The sequence below is a fragment of the Carcharhinus amblyrhynchos genome, chromosome 4, assembly GCF_965287045.1.
Source record: "Carcharhinus amblyrhynchos chromosome 4, sCarAmb.v2.hapA, whole genome shotgun sequence".
NCBI lineage: Eukaryota > Metazoa > Chordata > Chondrichthyes > Carcharhiniformes > Carcharhinidae > Carcharhinus > Carcharhinus amblyrhynchos.
Window position 1 is genome coordinate 54,628,991 of NC_137327.1, and position 17,146 is coordinate 54,646,136.

The window sequence follows — 17,146 nt, forward strand, 5'->3', positions numbered from 1 at the left end:
GCTGGTAAGTACCATCCAGATTACAAAAGGTAAAGGAACTCAGAGAAACCACATCTACAGAATCCAAAGATTCTTTTAAATTATGTTTATAGGCTTAATTTATATTGTGTTATCCACTGTATGCACATCTTAATCACACATAATTGGCTAATCTACTATTGATTATGATATCTCACTGCAGAGTCAGCAAAAACATGTAGAATGTTAATTGAATATTTTAAAATCTTTATTCTGGGCAAAATTACAAGTGAAAACATAATTTGCTATATTACATAGCTGTCCATTAAAAGCTGTAGACTCTGAAAATGTATGCTCATAAATTATAATGTTCATATAGATCTAGATATAGATCCATTCACATTGCTGCCCATGGCTGCATCCTTGGTTGGAGACCCCAATCACAGGATCTGAAGAGGATGATAAGTGAAGGTGAAGAGGAAGGGATAAATTCATGATTTTGGAGATCCACCATCTATGGGGTCTACAGCTGGGTAAGAAGAAAGGAGGGATGATATCATCCTTCTCTGGGATCCTTCACATGGCCACCTCACAGAAGGTTGAGGGCATCTGTTGAGGCACCTATAAAACATGAAGGTATACATCAGCCACAGGATCAGCCTCAAATTACCTCCTACTGTCTTTGAAACAATGGTAAACACAGGTCCTAACATCTTAGGGCACAGATAATGTCACAGATGGCTTTTTAGTCTTACCTTGCATCATTTGCACAGTGACGTTGCCACTCTGCACTGCAAGTTGACTAATACTCTTGCCAAGTAGATTGACACCCGCCAAACCCCTTATCAATAAGCTGGGAGGACTATATTGATTTGCCACCAGATACTGAGGGGATGGAGGGTGGGGGAGTTACCATTCAGAGATCCTCAGCATCTAGTTTCTGCCACAATCTCAAATATCACAAGCCATTTTATTTAGACTTTTACAACAATAAAGATTTGTGAATGTTAGCTACTTGTTTATTTTAATTTTTAAAAAATAAAAGTAAAATTATAATTATTATTAAACTTTTTTTCTTGAAGACCTGTTTCTTTTTTTATAAATCAATTCTGAATGTAATCTTCTTCTCTCAAACCACTTCCCATTTCAATGGAAAAATAAAAGACTATGTACTATGACATTACTCTGGATCTAGCAACAATAACTTCTGGAATGTTCTAGAAAATGTGGCATATTTTCATGCCATAATTTTCAGAACATGTGGCCACAGGCAGTATTGTGCCCTCCAACAAATAATTCATCTACAAACATATGCACAGTGCAGTTTCTAATTAGGCTAGCAACAGGATTTTATTCCAACTAAGTGGGACCACCTATTGGTTAGAGAACCCGTGGAAACTCCATGTCACTTCCAAAGGGAAGGTCCAATGCAATTAAGTGCAAGTCAGGAACTTAACTGACCATAATTAAGGAATTTAGAGCACCCCTAAGAGGGGTTGGCCAATCAAAGAACAGTAGTTCTACATTACAGGCAGCACCACTAGGAGTGATGACTGCTGTCATTAATGCACTGAGGATCAGCCCCAGGATTGATGCTGAATTTCAGGACACTGTTCAGTGTTGGGGTTGAGGGTAGGGGGTTGCTGATCAGATGAGACAAGGGGAGAACAGAGGAAAAGCCAAGGAAAGCTTTCAGCATTATCCCACTCTCCTCCCAACCTTCCTGGTGTTGAGTCCCAATCAGACTCAAAATGACTGTGAACGAGGGCTCCCCACTACAAGACTGCTTTCATAAGGCAAGGGAAAGCAGTGCAAGTTTGGAAGAATCCTTGAGCCATCATTAAAATTCCAGCGGGATCAAGGATAATTGGATTCCAATGGCTCATTAATTAACATAATTGTCTTCCCATTGCCAGCGGGCAAGGTTCACTCATTGTGCCCTTCCTGCCCCTACTTAATTGGAGAGAGTCTTCTCAATGTCCTTTCTTCTGGTACACCCAACTGCACTTGTCCACTCCAGCAGGCTCCACCAAAGCTGTCCAATATCTTTTACTGTTTCTTCAGGGTAATGTAAGGTAACAATTGAGGTGTCTCTGAGAAAAATCATATATTGCTGAGGAATCCAAAAAAAACCTCTCAGAATATATCCTATCTAGAGCACATGTGAATAGCATGTGAATCTTATCTTTCATGTGCACAATTACAAATATAAATAAGGATGTAAATACGGTGAAAAATTACATTATCTTCATTTTGCTTAAATTGGCTTAATTTGTGACACACTGTCACTTGCTAATCCATTCCAGTTTATGTCAGTTCAGTGAAGAAAATGCAGACTGATGGCAGCAAAGGTTAAGAGTACTTGGTCACTTTTCTACAAAGATCATGCCTTCAGTTTTCAAAACATTAACTCTTTGTCATAGCAAACAAATAATGAAGAGGTAAATGCATTAAAGGCAGGTTGCCAGGCTTTAAATAAGAATTGCAACCTCATAAAAGGAACATTTTATAACGCACCCAAGAAAAAATTGGCAACAATTTTTTCGAATGGAATATTACCTGGTTTCTTTACAGGAGGCCAAGGTTTTGGGACAGGGGCTGGAGGCTGCATGGTAAATGCTTCCGACTCAGTTGTCTTTAACTGACGCCTTTGTGTTCCTGGATCCTGACGTTTAGCAGAAGAGCTGAAATTGAATGAGTACCCGATCAGCTTTAAGAACATTAAGCTTGTGGCGTAATAGGCAAAAGAAAATCAAACAGAAGTGGAAAAAGGAATCAAACTTTGGCCCTAACCTCTGAGCGCGTGGTTGCAAATGTCTGATTGCATGGCCAGAGAAGTATACTTCTACAAAAAGAGCACAAGAAACATCATTAGAAAGAAGTCAAACAATTGAAGACTTTTCAAATAGTGTCCTTATTATAATACAAACTGAAAACAAAGTACCACTAGCATGACTGAATCATGTCCAGTTACAAATGTTCATCACAAAATAACTCTTATTTATTCAAATTTCATTAATGTAGTGATAGACCATTCTGCCTTTCTAGTATGTTAACATTAATGGCTTCATTTGTGCTTCAAATACTCTTTCTCTCATTCAGTAGTCTTTGCTGCCTCCTTTTCAGTTGTCTTGTTAGACTTTGGTAAATGTTGTGACTCCTACTCTGGATCCTAGTGTGCCCTGTCCCATCACTTCTGTGAGTTTTCACTACCTTTGAAGTCCCTTACCTTAGCTTGTAAAAGCTAAGTAGATCATCTTATACTTAATCTATTATTATATCTCAATGTTATTTTACTTGTCTTTGCTCCATAGTCTTTGAAATCCATTCTGTGGTGATTGTCACTTTAAGGGCAACGCAGCAGGAACCAATTAGAACGAGAGTGGGTAATCATCCCAGGGAGTGGAGCTCTGTCTAAGGCAAAAGACAGTCTGAAGGTATGTAGTAGACATGTAGGGACTGGATAGCAACATGGGGCTGCCAGTCTCTGTCCAATTTTTGCTTATTAATAAATACCCTTTCTGTTCCTCAATGAATCTGTAGCGTGCAAAAATCACACGTCCCTACAATTATGTATCAATCCCAGCCTTGAAAGTTTCAATTTCTATTATCTTTTGTATGAAAAAGTATTTTCTGAATTCACTTCTGATTGGCTGGGTTGTCATTTTAAGATTTATGTTCTGAATTTACTTACCAGAGGAATTTTTAAAATTTACTTTTTGGGTTATTTTAATATTTCAAACACTTTGATTAGATCATGGTTCAATCTTCTTTACTTAACTTTAAGAAGCTATCCTAATAACTTCATTCTAGTCTCAGCATTAATGTAAGTTCTAGCACCACTCCTCACCATTGCCAGCTCTTGGGCTCATTCTACACACTCATTGGCTCCAAGCCCTGCCCTACAAATTCAGTGGCATCTTGCCTTTTGAATGTCACTCCTGCTCCCTGGTCCATGGGCTCCATGACTCCTGGTTTGCAGACCTGAAGCCCTTTTCTGCATGAAGATATATCAATATAATATTGGACAAACTCAGTCAGTGGGACTCGGAGCCAATCAAGGCAGGAAACAGGACAACCTGGTGTTGTGATACTTTTTATTGTGTTTACTCTAGTCCAACACCAGCATCTCCACACCATAGCCAGGAAATTGCAGGGAATGCCAGATGGATTTTAACACTGGTACGTATGAGATCATCCACACATTTTGGACCACAAAAAGATAAATTTGAACATTAAGTGCTGGAAAACCTGGAACAGGGGGTCTCCAAAGACATTTAAATGGACTGGTTCATAAACAGATCACTAACTTAAAGGTTCAAAAAATAATCAAAACGGTTAATAAAATGCTAACTGGTGGTCTAGAATATAAAAGGAGGCAATTTTATTACAACTTTGCAAAGCCTTAATTAGTCCTCATATCTTTACTACTCTGCACAGCTCTAGAAATAGATTTTAGGAAGGAAATATTGAACTTTGAAGGAGTATTATATAAATCCATGAGAATGTAGAGCTGTAAGGAATAACTCATGAGGAGAGATTACATAAACCAGGCTTGAATTTCCTGGAATACAAATGGCTATGGGTAATTTGACTGTTTTGGATTTTGAAATAAATTGGGTGGAGAGATGGAGACGATTTTTTTCTGCTAGTGGTGACGTTGAAGAAAAATGGACACAATCTTAAAAGCAGTATCTGGCCATTCAGGAGAGAGGTTAGGAAACACACCTTCACAGACAGGGTGGTAAAAATGTAGAACTCTGTCTGAGACAAAGTAGCAGGTGCTAGCTTATTTAATGATTTTCGTCTGAGGTCAAGAACTTTTGACTTTCAAGGATCTTAATAGGTTAGGAGCCAGGGTGTTAAGTAAACATTACTTGAGGATTTTATTGTATTCAGGGGGTAGATATTAAGTGGGTTTTCACATATGTTCCTATATACTGTATTGGAGCAGATAATTTCTCTTTGCTGCTTATGCTCTATATCCTGGCTTTGTTGTAGCCCAAGAGGGACTGCTCGAGAAAGATGGTTTTTCTACTCACAGACCTTTCAATTGCTCTGACTTCCCTGTCCAAAACCAGCACCACTCCCTTCTGAACACAAAAGCTTTTCCAAACTCCCCCAACAGTTCGGAACAAAATATCATACTTCCACACATTCTGTACCAACAAAAGCAAATAGCACTTCACTTGAAAATGATCCCTTTAAAAAGCAGCATGAATTATTGGGGGGAGGAAACTTTTTGCAATTGAACATATGTTCAACTGCAAAATGTCTCCAAGAGGGCTTCAATAGATCCTGTGAAGTCCAAAATGACAACTTGGGCATCAAATTGGCATTAAATGCAGAGTGGCATCATCACATGTCAACTACGCACGTTTCTGGTACACACATGGCATAGCTGCATGCTATGTGGGCTGCACCAGAAATGGTCAATATTTTCAGGACTCTGGACTCCTTATCACCAGCAGTAGCAGCACCACAGAGCCCACTTTTACAGCTTATATTTAGGATGGACGATGTGCCTGCATGGTTGAGAATGATTGTGGATGCATTTAGTACAGATGGCAGGATTGACTGAAGTCTGTCCACCAACAAGGCCTGAGATCAATGCCCTTCCCAACCTATATGTCAAGTTCTGCCCTCCAATTCTACCTGGACATGCCACATCACTCCATACTAAGCCATATTTTGTCATGTCCCATCATACCGTGAAAACAATTTGCATTTTTGCAGCACCTTTAACATAGCAAACGGTTCCGAAGCACCGCAAATGAGTGTTAACAATATTTGACACCAAGTCACATCGAGAGATATTAGAACAGGTAACCAAAAGCTTATTCAAAGATGAAACTTTGAAGGAGTTTCTTTAAGGAGGGAGCTCACAAAGCAGAGAGGTTTAGGAAGGAAATTGCAGAGCTTAGGGTCCAGGTAGCAGAAGGTATTACTGCCAATGGTGGGCGAAGAATTGGAGGGGCCCAGATCTCGGAGGATTGGGGCCTGGAAGAGATTACAGATATAGGGTAGGGGGCAGGGTTAGCAAGGGACTGGATCACACTCTGATTCAGCCTGAGACAGAAACCAGGGAGAGAAATGTAGTCAGTCGCTAGGGAATAGAAATCACAGTGAGGACCAAAGACAAGCTTTGGTCTTCCTAATAGTTAACTGGTGGAAATTTCCATTCATCCAATACTGCATCTCAGTCAAATAGCGGGACAAATCAGAGTCATTGGAGGGGATGAGGTTGGTGCTTGTGAGAAAGAACTAGGTGTCAGTAATATAACTGTGGAATTGAATGATGTGTTTTTGGATGATATCACTGAGGACATCCTGTAAATGAGAAATAAGTCACACCACACCATGTTACACTGCATCATTTTTAAAAATCCCACTCTGTGTTACTCTTTCACCTTTAGCTCTTGGTCATGTTGTTTGTAATTTTCTTTCTCTGAGATAATTTACTACTGCTTGTATTTTGTTCTTACTATTGTTCCTAATATTTCTTTTTATTTTACATCTCACTCTTCTGTGTTTTTTTTTGTCTTGATCTTCACTTTGAGCATATATTCTCAAACATTGCAGCACTTCCCACTTCACAAATTTACCCTTGTAGCTGCCACTACAAGCTTTCTTGCACTCACTGTCACCAAGCTCTGCACTGTCCAATTCATTCCTCCTCCTTCTCTGATGTTTCATAGCTTGTCAAGATTGCAGCATGACTGTTCACACTATCTGCTGTATTGTAACTTCAGCTTCACAACATCATTTTGACAAAAGAAACTGACACTCACACAAATATAAAATTCTTACTATTTTTATTATATGACCCATTTACAAGACACCATATTTAAATATAATCCATTCTTTATACACAACATATACAAATATATATTTGCACACATACACATTTTAAAATTAACTTTGTATATTTTACAATGATTCGATTTGACAGTTAATTTCTATTTTTCCAAACCTTTACAATTATATAAAACTGTACAATATAAATTTTATTCCAATTTTCAACATCTTAGATTTATTTAATCAGCATTTCTATTTTGCTGTAGTCCTACATGTTCTCATCATACAGTCTAATCCCCCTATTTCTATCAAGCATTTTCTCTGAGCATTATCCATTGATCCTTGTTGGTTTCAGGCAAATTTGAATCAATGGAGAATCACTTTACCATCTGTTTATTTCGCACACATGTCCATTGTACCCTCTGGCTCACTGTAAGCAATGCCATGAGGGGTTCACTAGTTGCATATTAATACTAGCAAGGATTCCAAGAGCAATGCTATTGGTAACAAATTTAGGATTTCTTTGGAAGTGAAAAGTTCCCATTGGTATATATTTTTAACCAAATATTCAACCCCAACCTCAACCTAATTGCGTAATGCAAGCCTTGCAGAAAGAGGTCCATGCCTGCATGCAGCAAGACCTGGACAGCAGTCAGGCTTGGGCTAACAATTGGCAAGTAACATTCATGCCACATAATTGCCAGACAATGAACATTTCTAACAAGAAAAAATCTAATCATTTCCCTTTTACATTCAATGGCATCCTTATCACTGAATCCCCATTATAAACATCCTATGGGTTACCATGGATATTAAACTGAACTGGTGCAGTCAAATTAATACTGTGGCTATAACATCAGGTCACAGGTTGAAATTCTGCAGCCAGTAACTCACCCCCTCATTACCCAAAGCCTGTCTGCAAGTCAAGAGGGCAAAGGAATACCTTCCGTTTGCCTGGATGTTTAACACTCAAGAAACTCCACACCATCCAGGACAAAGCTGTCCACTTGATTAGCATGCCATCCATCATCTTAAACATTCACTCCCTCCACCACTGATGCACAGTGACAGTAGAGTGTATCATCTGCAAGCTGCATTGCAAGCTTTCTTAGAAGGCATCTTTCAAAGTTGTAACCTCTACAACTCAGAAGGACAAGGGCAGCAGACATAGGAACACTACCACCTTGAATGCTCCCCACTAAATAATGTGCCATCCTGATTCGAAATCACATCACCGTCCCATCACAGTTACTGAGTCAAGTCCTGTGACTCTCTCCTGAGTAGCACTGTGAGCATACCTGCACCACAGCAGTTCAAGAAGATGGCCTAGACCATCTTTCAGGCATAATTAGGGATGAACAATAAATGCTGGCATTACCAACAGTCCTTGTATCCCAAGAATGAATATTAGAAAAAGTAAAAACCACAAAAACATACTCACCCATTAATTTATGAATATTATGGCTCTCTCTGGAATGTATATCCATTTTGTCCACGAGTGCTTTTTAGTGAGTGCTATGCCAAATACATTTAACAATTACATGCTCACACTATTAAACATAACCCTAGCGAAGCTTTTCTTCTCTCTTATAAACAATTATGATTAAATTGCTAGCACTTTTATCTCTATGAGTCAGAACAGACATACCAATTCTTGCATTACTAAAATCATGATCTTGCAGTAAAATTGAGTCTCACTTGCAACCTTGCAAGAAGGTTCTGATATGTCAGGACTTTTAACAGGAATGAAAATTCATTGAAAATCTTGATCTGCCACATTGTGCTCCATCCCCAAGAGAACATGTGAGTGAAAGGTGGCTTTTCCCCTTCAGTGTAGCAGCACAGAATTGGAGAAACGACCATCAACTTGTGGGGCAAAGATTGCATATGGTTTCCAGTGTGTAAATACACATCCACAACATAGTGCAAAGCTCGGCATGGTACTTGAATGACTCAAATTGACAAAAACAATTTCATTTGTTTTCCCCAAGCTTCACAATGCTTCAGAATTTCACACAATCTGTGCTATACATGGTCATGAAAAGAAGATTGTAGTTATGGGCTATGCAACTGACTGGGAGTCAGGGAGAGGTAGGAGCGCCAGGATTTGGTGTTGTGTGGACAGAAATCTACCATATCCTTGATGTTTAAATGCTTGGTGATATGCTGGACACAGAACATTGTACCCAATCTCAAAGAGGAATTAGAATTTGCAGTTTGCTCTAGGCGTATACTTGGGACATGATGACCAGAATTTAAATAAAATTTATGTAACAACCGAAAAGAAAACAGTCAACAATAAATGAACTTTATTGGGGCCAATTTAAAAGGAAAGTAGTCCACATATATCGGAACGAAAAAATGCAAATTAGACTGCACAAAACAAGAAGAGTGTTGTTTGGGTGCTTCGGGAACAAAACTTCACATTATGTTTACAACTGACAAAGAGAAATTGCACTGATCGGTAACTCACAAATAAATACATTTACAAACAAAATATTGACAAAATCAAACAGTTATAAACTAATAAATAAATAGATATGCACAAATGTATTATATATAGCACAAGGTGTTAGTCCATTGAAAACTATATCTGTGCATACAGAAAGATTTAAAACATAACATGTACAGCCCAATTAATTTAAGCATGAAAGAGATACATGGATCTAACTAACAGATTAATACATATCAATGCATTAAAATGATGATGAACTCCCGCCTCGCCATGCCTGGCATCCAGCAGTTGTGAGGTCCGAGTTCTCCATTCTGTATCTTTTTGCTGCAGAAGAGAATGTTGCATCGAACTCCAGATGTGGCCATGATCACACCCGATTAACAGGTAGAAGCTTTATAACAGTCTTTTGTAAAGTATTTTCAGGTGCAGTAATGTAGTGTTTGTAAAAAAAAAATTCTGACCTGTTGGAGATTAAATAAGCCACTAATGAGGTTTATATACCAACTGCCAATGTATATTGCTTCATTTTGGGAAAACAAATAGCAACGTACGATTTTTATACAAACCTCTTGATTTTTAAAGTTTGTCTCATGATTTATAACGTGGTGGAGTTGGCATTCTTGTTAGGGGGTTGTGTTCAAGCCCCACCTCAGAAGAAGACTTGAGCACATGATCAGGCAGACTGTCCAGTGCAGCACCGAGGAAGTGCTACATTGTCCGAAGAGCCATTTTTCAGATGTAATCTAACGAGGCCCTAAGGAGGGTCTCTCTGGGATGTTAATGATCCAAAGGCATTATTTGAAAAAGAACAGGGGTATTCTCTCTAAATATGCTGGCCAACAGTTTGAGAAAGAAATGAGTGGCAGAATGGGAGGAAACTGAGATTGGGATTAAGGCTAAGTATTGATGTAAGAATCCAAGATAAAAGCTAAAATAATTGGGTTGAAAAAGTGTGAGGTTTTAAGTTTTATTTGCTGATCCAATTTACCACATTATCATCCAGATCATTGATATAGATGACAAACAACAATGGACCCAGCACTGATCCCGGTGGCAGACCACTAGCCACAGGCCTCCACTCACAGAAGCAATCCTCCGCTACCACTCTCTGGCTTCTTCCATTGAGCCAATGTCTAATCCAATTTACTACCTCTCCATGTATACCTAGCGACTGAATCTTCCTAAACTAACCTCCCATGCGGGACCTTGTCAACGGCCTTACTAAAGTCTATGTGGACAACCTCCACTGCCTTTCTTTCATCCACTTTCCTGGTAGCCTGCTCGAAAAACTCTAATAGATTGGTTAAACATGACCTACCACGCACAAAGCCATGTTGACTCTCCCTAATTAAGTCCCTGTCCATCCAAATATTTGTAGATCCTATCTCTTACTACTCCTTCCAATAATTTACCTACTACTGATGTCAAACTTACTGGCCTATAATTTACCGGATTACTTTTTGAGCCTTTTTTAAACGACAGAACAACATGAGCTATCCTCCAATCATCCGGCATCTCACCCGGCGATATCGACATTTTGAATATGTCTGCCAGGGCCCCTGCAATTTCAACTCTCTATCTTCTTTGACTGAGCCCGTTAGGGTTAGTGAGGGACTTTAATTCTCCTAACCTAGGCTGGTATAGTAATAGTGTGTGTGTACGTGTATGTACGTGTGTGTGCGCATGTGTTTCTCTTTCTTGGAAATGAGAACGGTCAAGCAGATCAAGTGTCAGAAGGGAAGCATTTCAGAAACAGTGATCATAATATCAAATGGTTTACATTAGCTATAGAAACGGACAAGATGCAAGCTACTATAAAACATACCTGAATTGGAATGAAGTGAATTATAAAAAGTAGTAGGGAAGTGTAAAAAGAAATCAAAGAGGCAAAGAGAGAGCATGCGAATTGACTAGCAGCTAACATAAAAGGAAATCCAAGAGTCTTTTATAGGTGTAATAATAGTAAAAGGTAAAAGAGAAGCAGGATCAAAAAGGACTCCCGTGCATGGAGGCAGAGGGCATGGTTGAGGTACAAAATGAGTAACTTGCATCTGTCTTTACTAAGGAAGAGTATACTGCCAAAGTCATTGAGAAAGAGAAAGCATAGATAATGGATGGGCTCAACATTGAAAAAGAAGAGGTACTAGAAATGCTGGCTGTACTTAAAAGTTGATAAGTCACCAGAACCAAATGAACTGCATCCAAGATTGTGAGAGAAGTAATGGTGAGAATTGCAAAGGTGCTATCCAAATCTTGCAGTCCTCCTTAGATACAAGAACTGCAAAAGGTTGAAAAGAAAAAAGTGAAATGATGAACCCAAACAGGTATAATGATAGGCCACTCAGTTTAACCTCCATGGTGAAAAAACTTTCCAAAGTGATAATTCAGGATAAAATTAACATTCACTTGGACAATGTGAATTTATTATGTAAACCTAGCTTGGGTTTGGTAAAGGCAAATTGTGCTTAATTAACTTAATTGAATTTTTTTGCAAAGCAACAGAAAGGGTTGTTGAGGATAACCATTGTGTATGTGGTGTGCATAGATTTCCAAATGGTTTATGATAAAGTGCCAAATAATTTGAAACCCGTTGAATAAAAGGGATGGTGAAAGCTTAGATGTGAAGTTAATAAAAACAGAAAGTGCTGCAAAAGCTCAGCAGATCTGGCAGCATCTGTGGAGAGAGAAACAGAGTTAACATTTCAAGTCCAATATGACTTCTTCAAAAATGTTTTGAAGTTGGCAGGATAATAAGAAACTGAGTGATATGGTGAATAGTTGTTTTCAGTTTGGAGGAAATTTACAGTGATGCCCGTCAGGGTCAGTATTAAGAAAACAATTTTCTTCATGCATGAGTATTTTTTTGATACTGAGAGATTTTAAAGGTTAAGCGCAAAATTGACCTGATACAAATGTCAGAATAAAGGACATTAGAATTGTTTTATCATTTGATAAAATATATATGATAGATATAACATTGTGCACATCTAAACAATATTCTCTTTGCGATGATTCAGATACATATTAATTTTCATCGAAGATGGACATCAATATGTGACATTTAAAATGAACTTCAATAATAATTAATTAGAAGTTAATTAAAATAAATAATTGCATTAAAAATGTGGTCACAGTGTAGCCAACATCCCTGAAAAGAAATATGGCTTTATTGCAAAGAACTGGCAAAATACAGGGCTATCAAAACCATGGTAAGAATTATTGCAGTTGGTGTCTTAAAGTCATTTTCAGAATTGGCTAGAAGTGAAGGTCCTGACTGTTCCTCTTTATTTCCCTTTTCAGGCAGAATGTCTGGTCATCCTTTTAAATCATTTCTATTCAGATGACTACAATGAAGTATGATTAAAGTTCATTTCATTTCTTATTGTTGTGATCAGCACTGTTGCATAAATCTAATATTTAAATCAAACATTTGGGGGATAATTTATGGGAATAAGATTTTTAAAATGGAACATCCAGCACTGTTCTCTCTCAACCTCTTATACATAATACAAATACATGAATAGGATGGGAATAGAGGGATATGTTCACCGAAAGGCTAGGGGGTTTTAGTTCAATCGGCCAGCATGGTCAATGCAGGCTTGGAGGGCGGAACAGTCCGTTCTTGTGCTGTAATTTTCTTTCTTCTCTTTCTTCCTATCCCCTACTGTTATTATGAGGCTGTTGAAGAATTAAATAAAGCTCTACATGTTTGTTTTAATGAATTTGAATTTTGATTTTTGTCACATTATTGTATACCAATATTGTTGAAGTGCCCATCTATTAATGATTTTGATGAATAGGCCACAATATCAAAGTCTGCAGATCACACGACATTTGGAAGTATTGTGAACTCTAAGGAGAACAGTAATACATTTCAAGAGGAAGCGGATAGACTGATGAAACAGTTAGGCAGTTATGGCAGTTGAAATTTGACAGAAAAGAAGTGCAAAGTGATGGTTTGGTTGGAAAAACCACGAGAGGCAATATAAACTCAAGGATGCAATTTGTAAAGAGGATGGAGAAGCAGAGAGATACATACACAGTTTATTGAAAATGGTAGGGCAGTTTGAGAAAGTGTTTGTCTTCATAAAGAGAGGCAGAGTGCAAGGATTCAACTCACTTAAAACCAATTCACTTACAATGAGTTAAAATCAGGAGCAGAGAGTGCAAATGCAAGGAAAGTACGGTAAGACTTTATAAAACATTGGTTCCGCCTCAACTGGAATACCATAACTAATTCTGGGTCGCTTCACAGGGATGATGGACTTTGGTTAGGTAGGTAGATGGGAGAAGCTAAATTGGCTCTGTTCCCTTCGAGAAAAGTTTGAGGAGATTTGATAGAAGCTGTTCAAAATGACTGTAGACAGGGCAGATAGAGAGACAATGACAATTGCTTGTGAACCACAAGCAAATTTAAAGAGAATGGTAAAAGAACCAAATGAGACATGAGGAAAACTTGATTATGATCCAGAAAGGGTGGTGGAGACAGATTCAACTATGGCTTTCAAAAGGGAATTGTTAGGGCCCAGGAAAGGGAGAAGGATTAAATAAATCGGTCTTTCAGAGAGACGGCATGGAATTAATAGATGAAATGGTTTCTTTCTGCATTGCCACTGTATGATTTTATGATTCTAACAGTTAACTCCCAATCAACACATGATTAAAACAGATAAAGTAGTCATTATCATGGTGCTGTTTTGGGATCTTGTAAAAATTAACTGTTGAAAGAGCGAATGCACATTCAAAGAATTGCTTCGTTTGGCTGCAAGACATTTTGTAACACCTTGAGTTCATGAAAGGCTATGTCAAGGCAACTTCTTTCAACCGTTTTCCTCCAAGTTAAATGTGAAAGAAAAGCATGCAGAGGTCACTCTCCTGTGTAACTGTTTGTCTCGCAGGGGTCCTTTCTACTCAGGGATATAACACACACACACACACCTTTCACGCCTTTCCCCTCAGAGACTCATAGAATTTTACAGCATAGCAACAGACCCTTCAGCCCATTGTGTCTGTGCCAGCTAGTAAGCATCTACCTATTCTAGTCCCATTTTCCAGCACTTGATCTGAGCCTTGTAACGCTATGGCATTTCAAGTGACCAGCTAAATTAAATGTTGTGAGGGTTCCCGTCTCTGCCATCCTTTCAGGTGGTGAGTTCCAGATTCCCACCACTCTCTGGTTGAAAAAGCTTTTCCCGAAATCTCCTCTAAACCTATGCCGTTGATTGTTGATCTCTCTACTAAGGAGAAAGGTTTCTTCGTATCAATGCTATCTACGTCCCTCATAATTTTGTACACCGCAATCAGATTCTCCCTCAAGTGTTCTCTGCTCTAAGGAAAACAAGCCCAGCTTAACCAGCCTCTCTTCATAGCTGAAACACTCCAGTCCAGGCAGAATTGTGCTGAATCCCCACCTCATCCTCTCCAGTGAAATCACATCCTTCTAATGGTGTGGTGACCAGAAAAAAGAAACATAGAAAATAGAAGCAGGAATGGGCCATTTAGCATTTCAAGCCTGCTCCTTCATTCATTCTGTTCATGGCTGATCATCAAAATCAATACCCTGATCCTGCCTTTCTCCCATATCCCTTGATCCCTCTAGCCCCAAGAGCTTTATCTAATTTCTTTTTGAAATCACACAATGTTTTGGCCTCAATTACATTCTGTAGTACAAATTCCACAGATTTACTGGGTGAAGAAATTTCTCCTCGTTTCAGCCCAATTGGTTTACCCCTTACCCTCAAACTATAATTCCTAGTTCAGGACTCCCCCACCACTGGGGACATTCTTTCTGAATCTACTCAGTCTATTTCTGTTAGATTTTATAAGTTTCTATCAGATTCCGCTCACTCTTCTAAACTCCAGTAAGTAGAATCCTAACAGACTTAGGGGGCGATTTTGCCATTGTGCTGTGCCCGTTTTTGGGTGTGACGTGGTGGTAAAGTGGGTCATAGAGTGCTAAGCACAATCAGCACCGGCTTTCATGGCCAGCGCATTTTATGAGCACTGGATATCTGGCGCAGTCAGCTTCTCACCAGAAATGGGTGAGGAAGGTTAACATATTTAAGTTTATTAAAATGGGTACTTGCATCTGCTTACCGAGCCTGGCGCTCAATCGTCTGGGCTTGCCCCCCCTTTATGATCTCGCTGGAAAAGGATCTCTCACCAGTGAGGAATAGACATGGCTCCCCATGAATGGGGAGCAGTTGACTTGGCCTCACTGGTGGAACCAGAGGCCACTGAGGCTCCCACCCCAGGCAGTACCAGTCTGGCACCTAGGCAATGCCCTCTAGGCACTGGGAACACCCACTGGGCAGTGCCCTGTGGGGAGGGTCCAGTCGGGGGGGCAGGGTCAGTGGGGGCAGGGCCAGTAGGGGCAGGGTCAGTGGGCGTGGGGGCCTGTCAAGTGGGGGAAGGGCTAGTGAGGGAGGGGTTAATGGGGGAGGGGGCCCACTGCCACTCTGCAAGGATTAGTGGGAGGAAGTGAGAGGGGCCCGCTGCCACTCTGCAGGGATTAGTGGGAGGAAGTGAGAGGGGGCCTGCTGCCACTCTGCAGCGATCGGTGGGGGGGAGGGTGGCAGGTCTGCTATCATGGGGCAGGGGGGTACGCAATCGATCAAGGGGGACGGTCGTCCAGGCCTGCATGTTAGGCCGCAGGCCCTCGAAATTACAGGGGGAGGGAGCTGCTTCAGGCTGCTTGCAATATTAGGGAACTGACAGCTCTCTCTTATCTGTCAGATCCCTGCAACTGCTAATGCACATGTGGAGCATCAGAGGCCTGCACAAATGCACTATCTCCCTCTGCAGGCTTTTGGGCACGTTAAGCCCTGCCCACCAGCTTCTGCAGCACGAATTTGGCACGCTCAAAATTTTGCAGGCACAGTCCATACGGGGGGAGGAGAGAATTCTCCCAGTATCAAGTCTGCCCAGCACTTAGAATAAAAATGGTAACATCACCGCCAGAGTCTCTCCTCATATGACAGTCCTGCCATCCCAGGAATCAGCTTGGTAAACTTTTGCTGCACTCTCTCTCTATAGCAAGGATATCCTTCCTCAGATAAGGAGACCAAAACAGCACTCAGTACTCAAGTGTGGCCTCATCAACATCCTGTACAACTGCACTACTCCAGCTGTGGTCCAGCTCCATCATAATCTCCCAGCTCTTGTATTCTATTACTTGGCTAATAAAGGTAAGTATCTGTCCTGCTGCTTTCTGGGATCTTTGAACATGCACCCCAAGGTCTCACTGGGCCTCTGCACTTGCTAGCGTCCTACCATTCATTGAGAGGGGGACCTTTAACGATCGGGACCTTTTTGTTCCTTGTCCCAGGTTCCCTCCATTGTGAGTGTCCTGCCATTGAACGTTACTGCACCTACCTGTGCCACCCTCTATGCTGCTCCATAGCCGAGGCTCGTCTATATCTTTGGAGGAGCCTTTCTTGGCGGCGCTCTTGCGCCTGTCGCCATGGCGGGATTTGGCAAGAGCGGGGTTATATTTGAGCACAGCCACGCTGGTCCGCTTCAGCCCCTCTTGCTCTTTCTGCTTGGCCGGGCTGACCTTCGACACTTGCCTCACGGGACCCCCGGACAGGACTAATTCCCCGATCGACCTGGTCTTGCTGGGTTCTGACCGCCTTCTCCCTCTGTCGCCTTTGGCCACATTGTTCTGCATCGGTGTGTGCGGGGCTCAATCCCGGGATCACAACAGCGGGGCGGTCGCCTCGCCACGTCCTGGGAGAGAGAGCGCGCGTCACCAGTTACTAAGCAACCCGGGGTAGCACTGACCGTTGCCTGGTTACCCGCTTACTTTGTCACCGCTCACTGGCAGCCGGCTGCTCCCAGTCGCTCCGGTCCATTCAAATGTTCACTTCAACTTTCCCGAACTCAAGGACAAAACAGAGGTAAAACCGTGACCGGGGTACTTGGCAACTTCCCTGG

The 17,146-nt window shown here is 40.7% G+C and overlaps 1 protein-coding gene across 2 annotated transcripts; it reads right to left on the minus strand.

Moving 5' to 3' along the window:
- Window positions 1-288: 288 nt before the first annotated feature.
- LOC145342597 (uncharacterized) lies at window positions 289-16,928 on the minus strand. Of its 2 annotated transcripts, XM_080188144.1 has the most exons (4): window positions 16,586-16,928; window positions 2,752-2,803; window positions 2,518-2,642; window positions 289-579 (listed from the first exon to the last, which is right to left on the minus strand). In XM_080188144.1, exons 1-4 carry the CDS (start codon window positions 16,878-16,880, stop codon window positions 548-550), a joined length of 504 nt encoding a protein of 167 aa, XP_080044270.1. In that variant the 5' UTR covers window positions 16,881-16,928; the 3' UTR covers window positions 289-547. The 2 variants fall into 2 exon arrangements, 1 of the variants encoding a protein (XP_080044270.1); XR_013886576.1 differs by lacking the exons at window positions 289-579; window positions 2,518-2,642; window positions 2,752-2,803 and adding an exon at window positions 6,844-9,672.
- Window positions 16,929-17,146: the final 218 nt, after the last annotated feature.

Bases quoted from the DNA above. Each gene is read 5' to 3' on its own strand.
- LOC145342597 (XM_080188144.1), bottom strand. From the start codon at position 16,880: ATGCAGAACAATGTGGCCAAAGGCGACAGAGGGAGAAGGCGGTCAGAA. The intron at 2,804-16,585 runs GTAGGTGCAGTA...CTCTTTTTGTAG, and splicing joins CAGCATAGAGGGTGGCACAG to AAGTATACTTCTCTGGCCAT. The intron at 580-2,517 runs GTAATATTCCAT...CATGTTTTATAG, and splicing joins GCCTCCTGTAAAGAAACCAG to GTGCCTCAACAGATGCCCTC.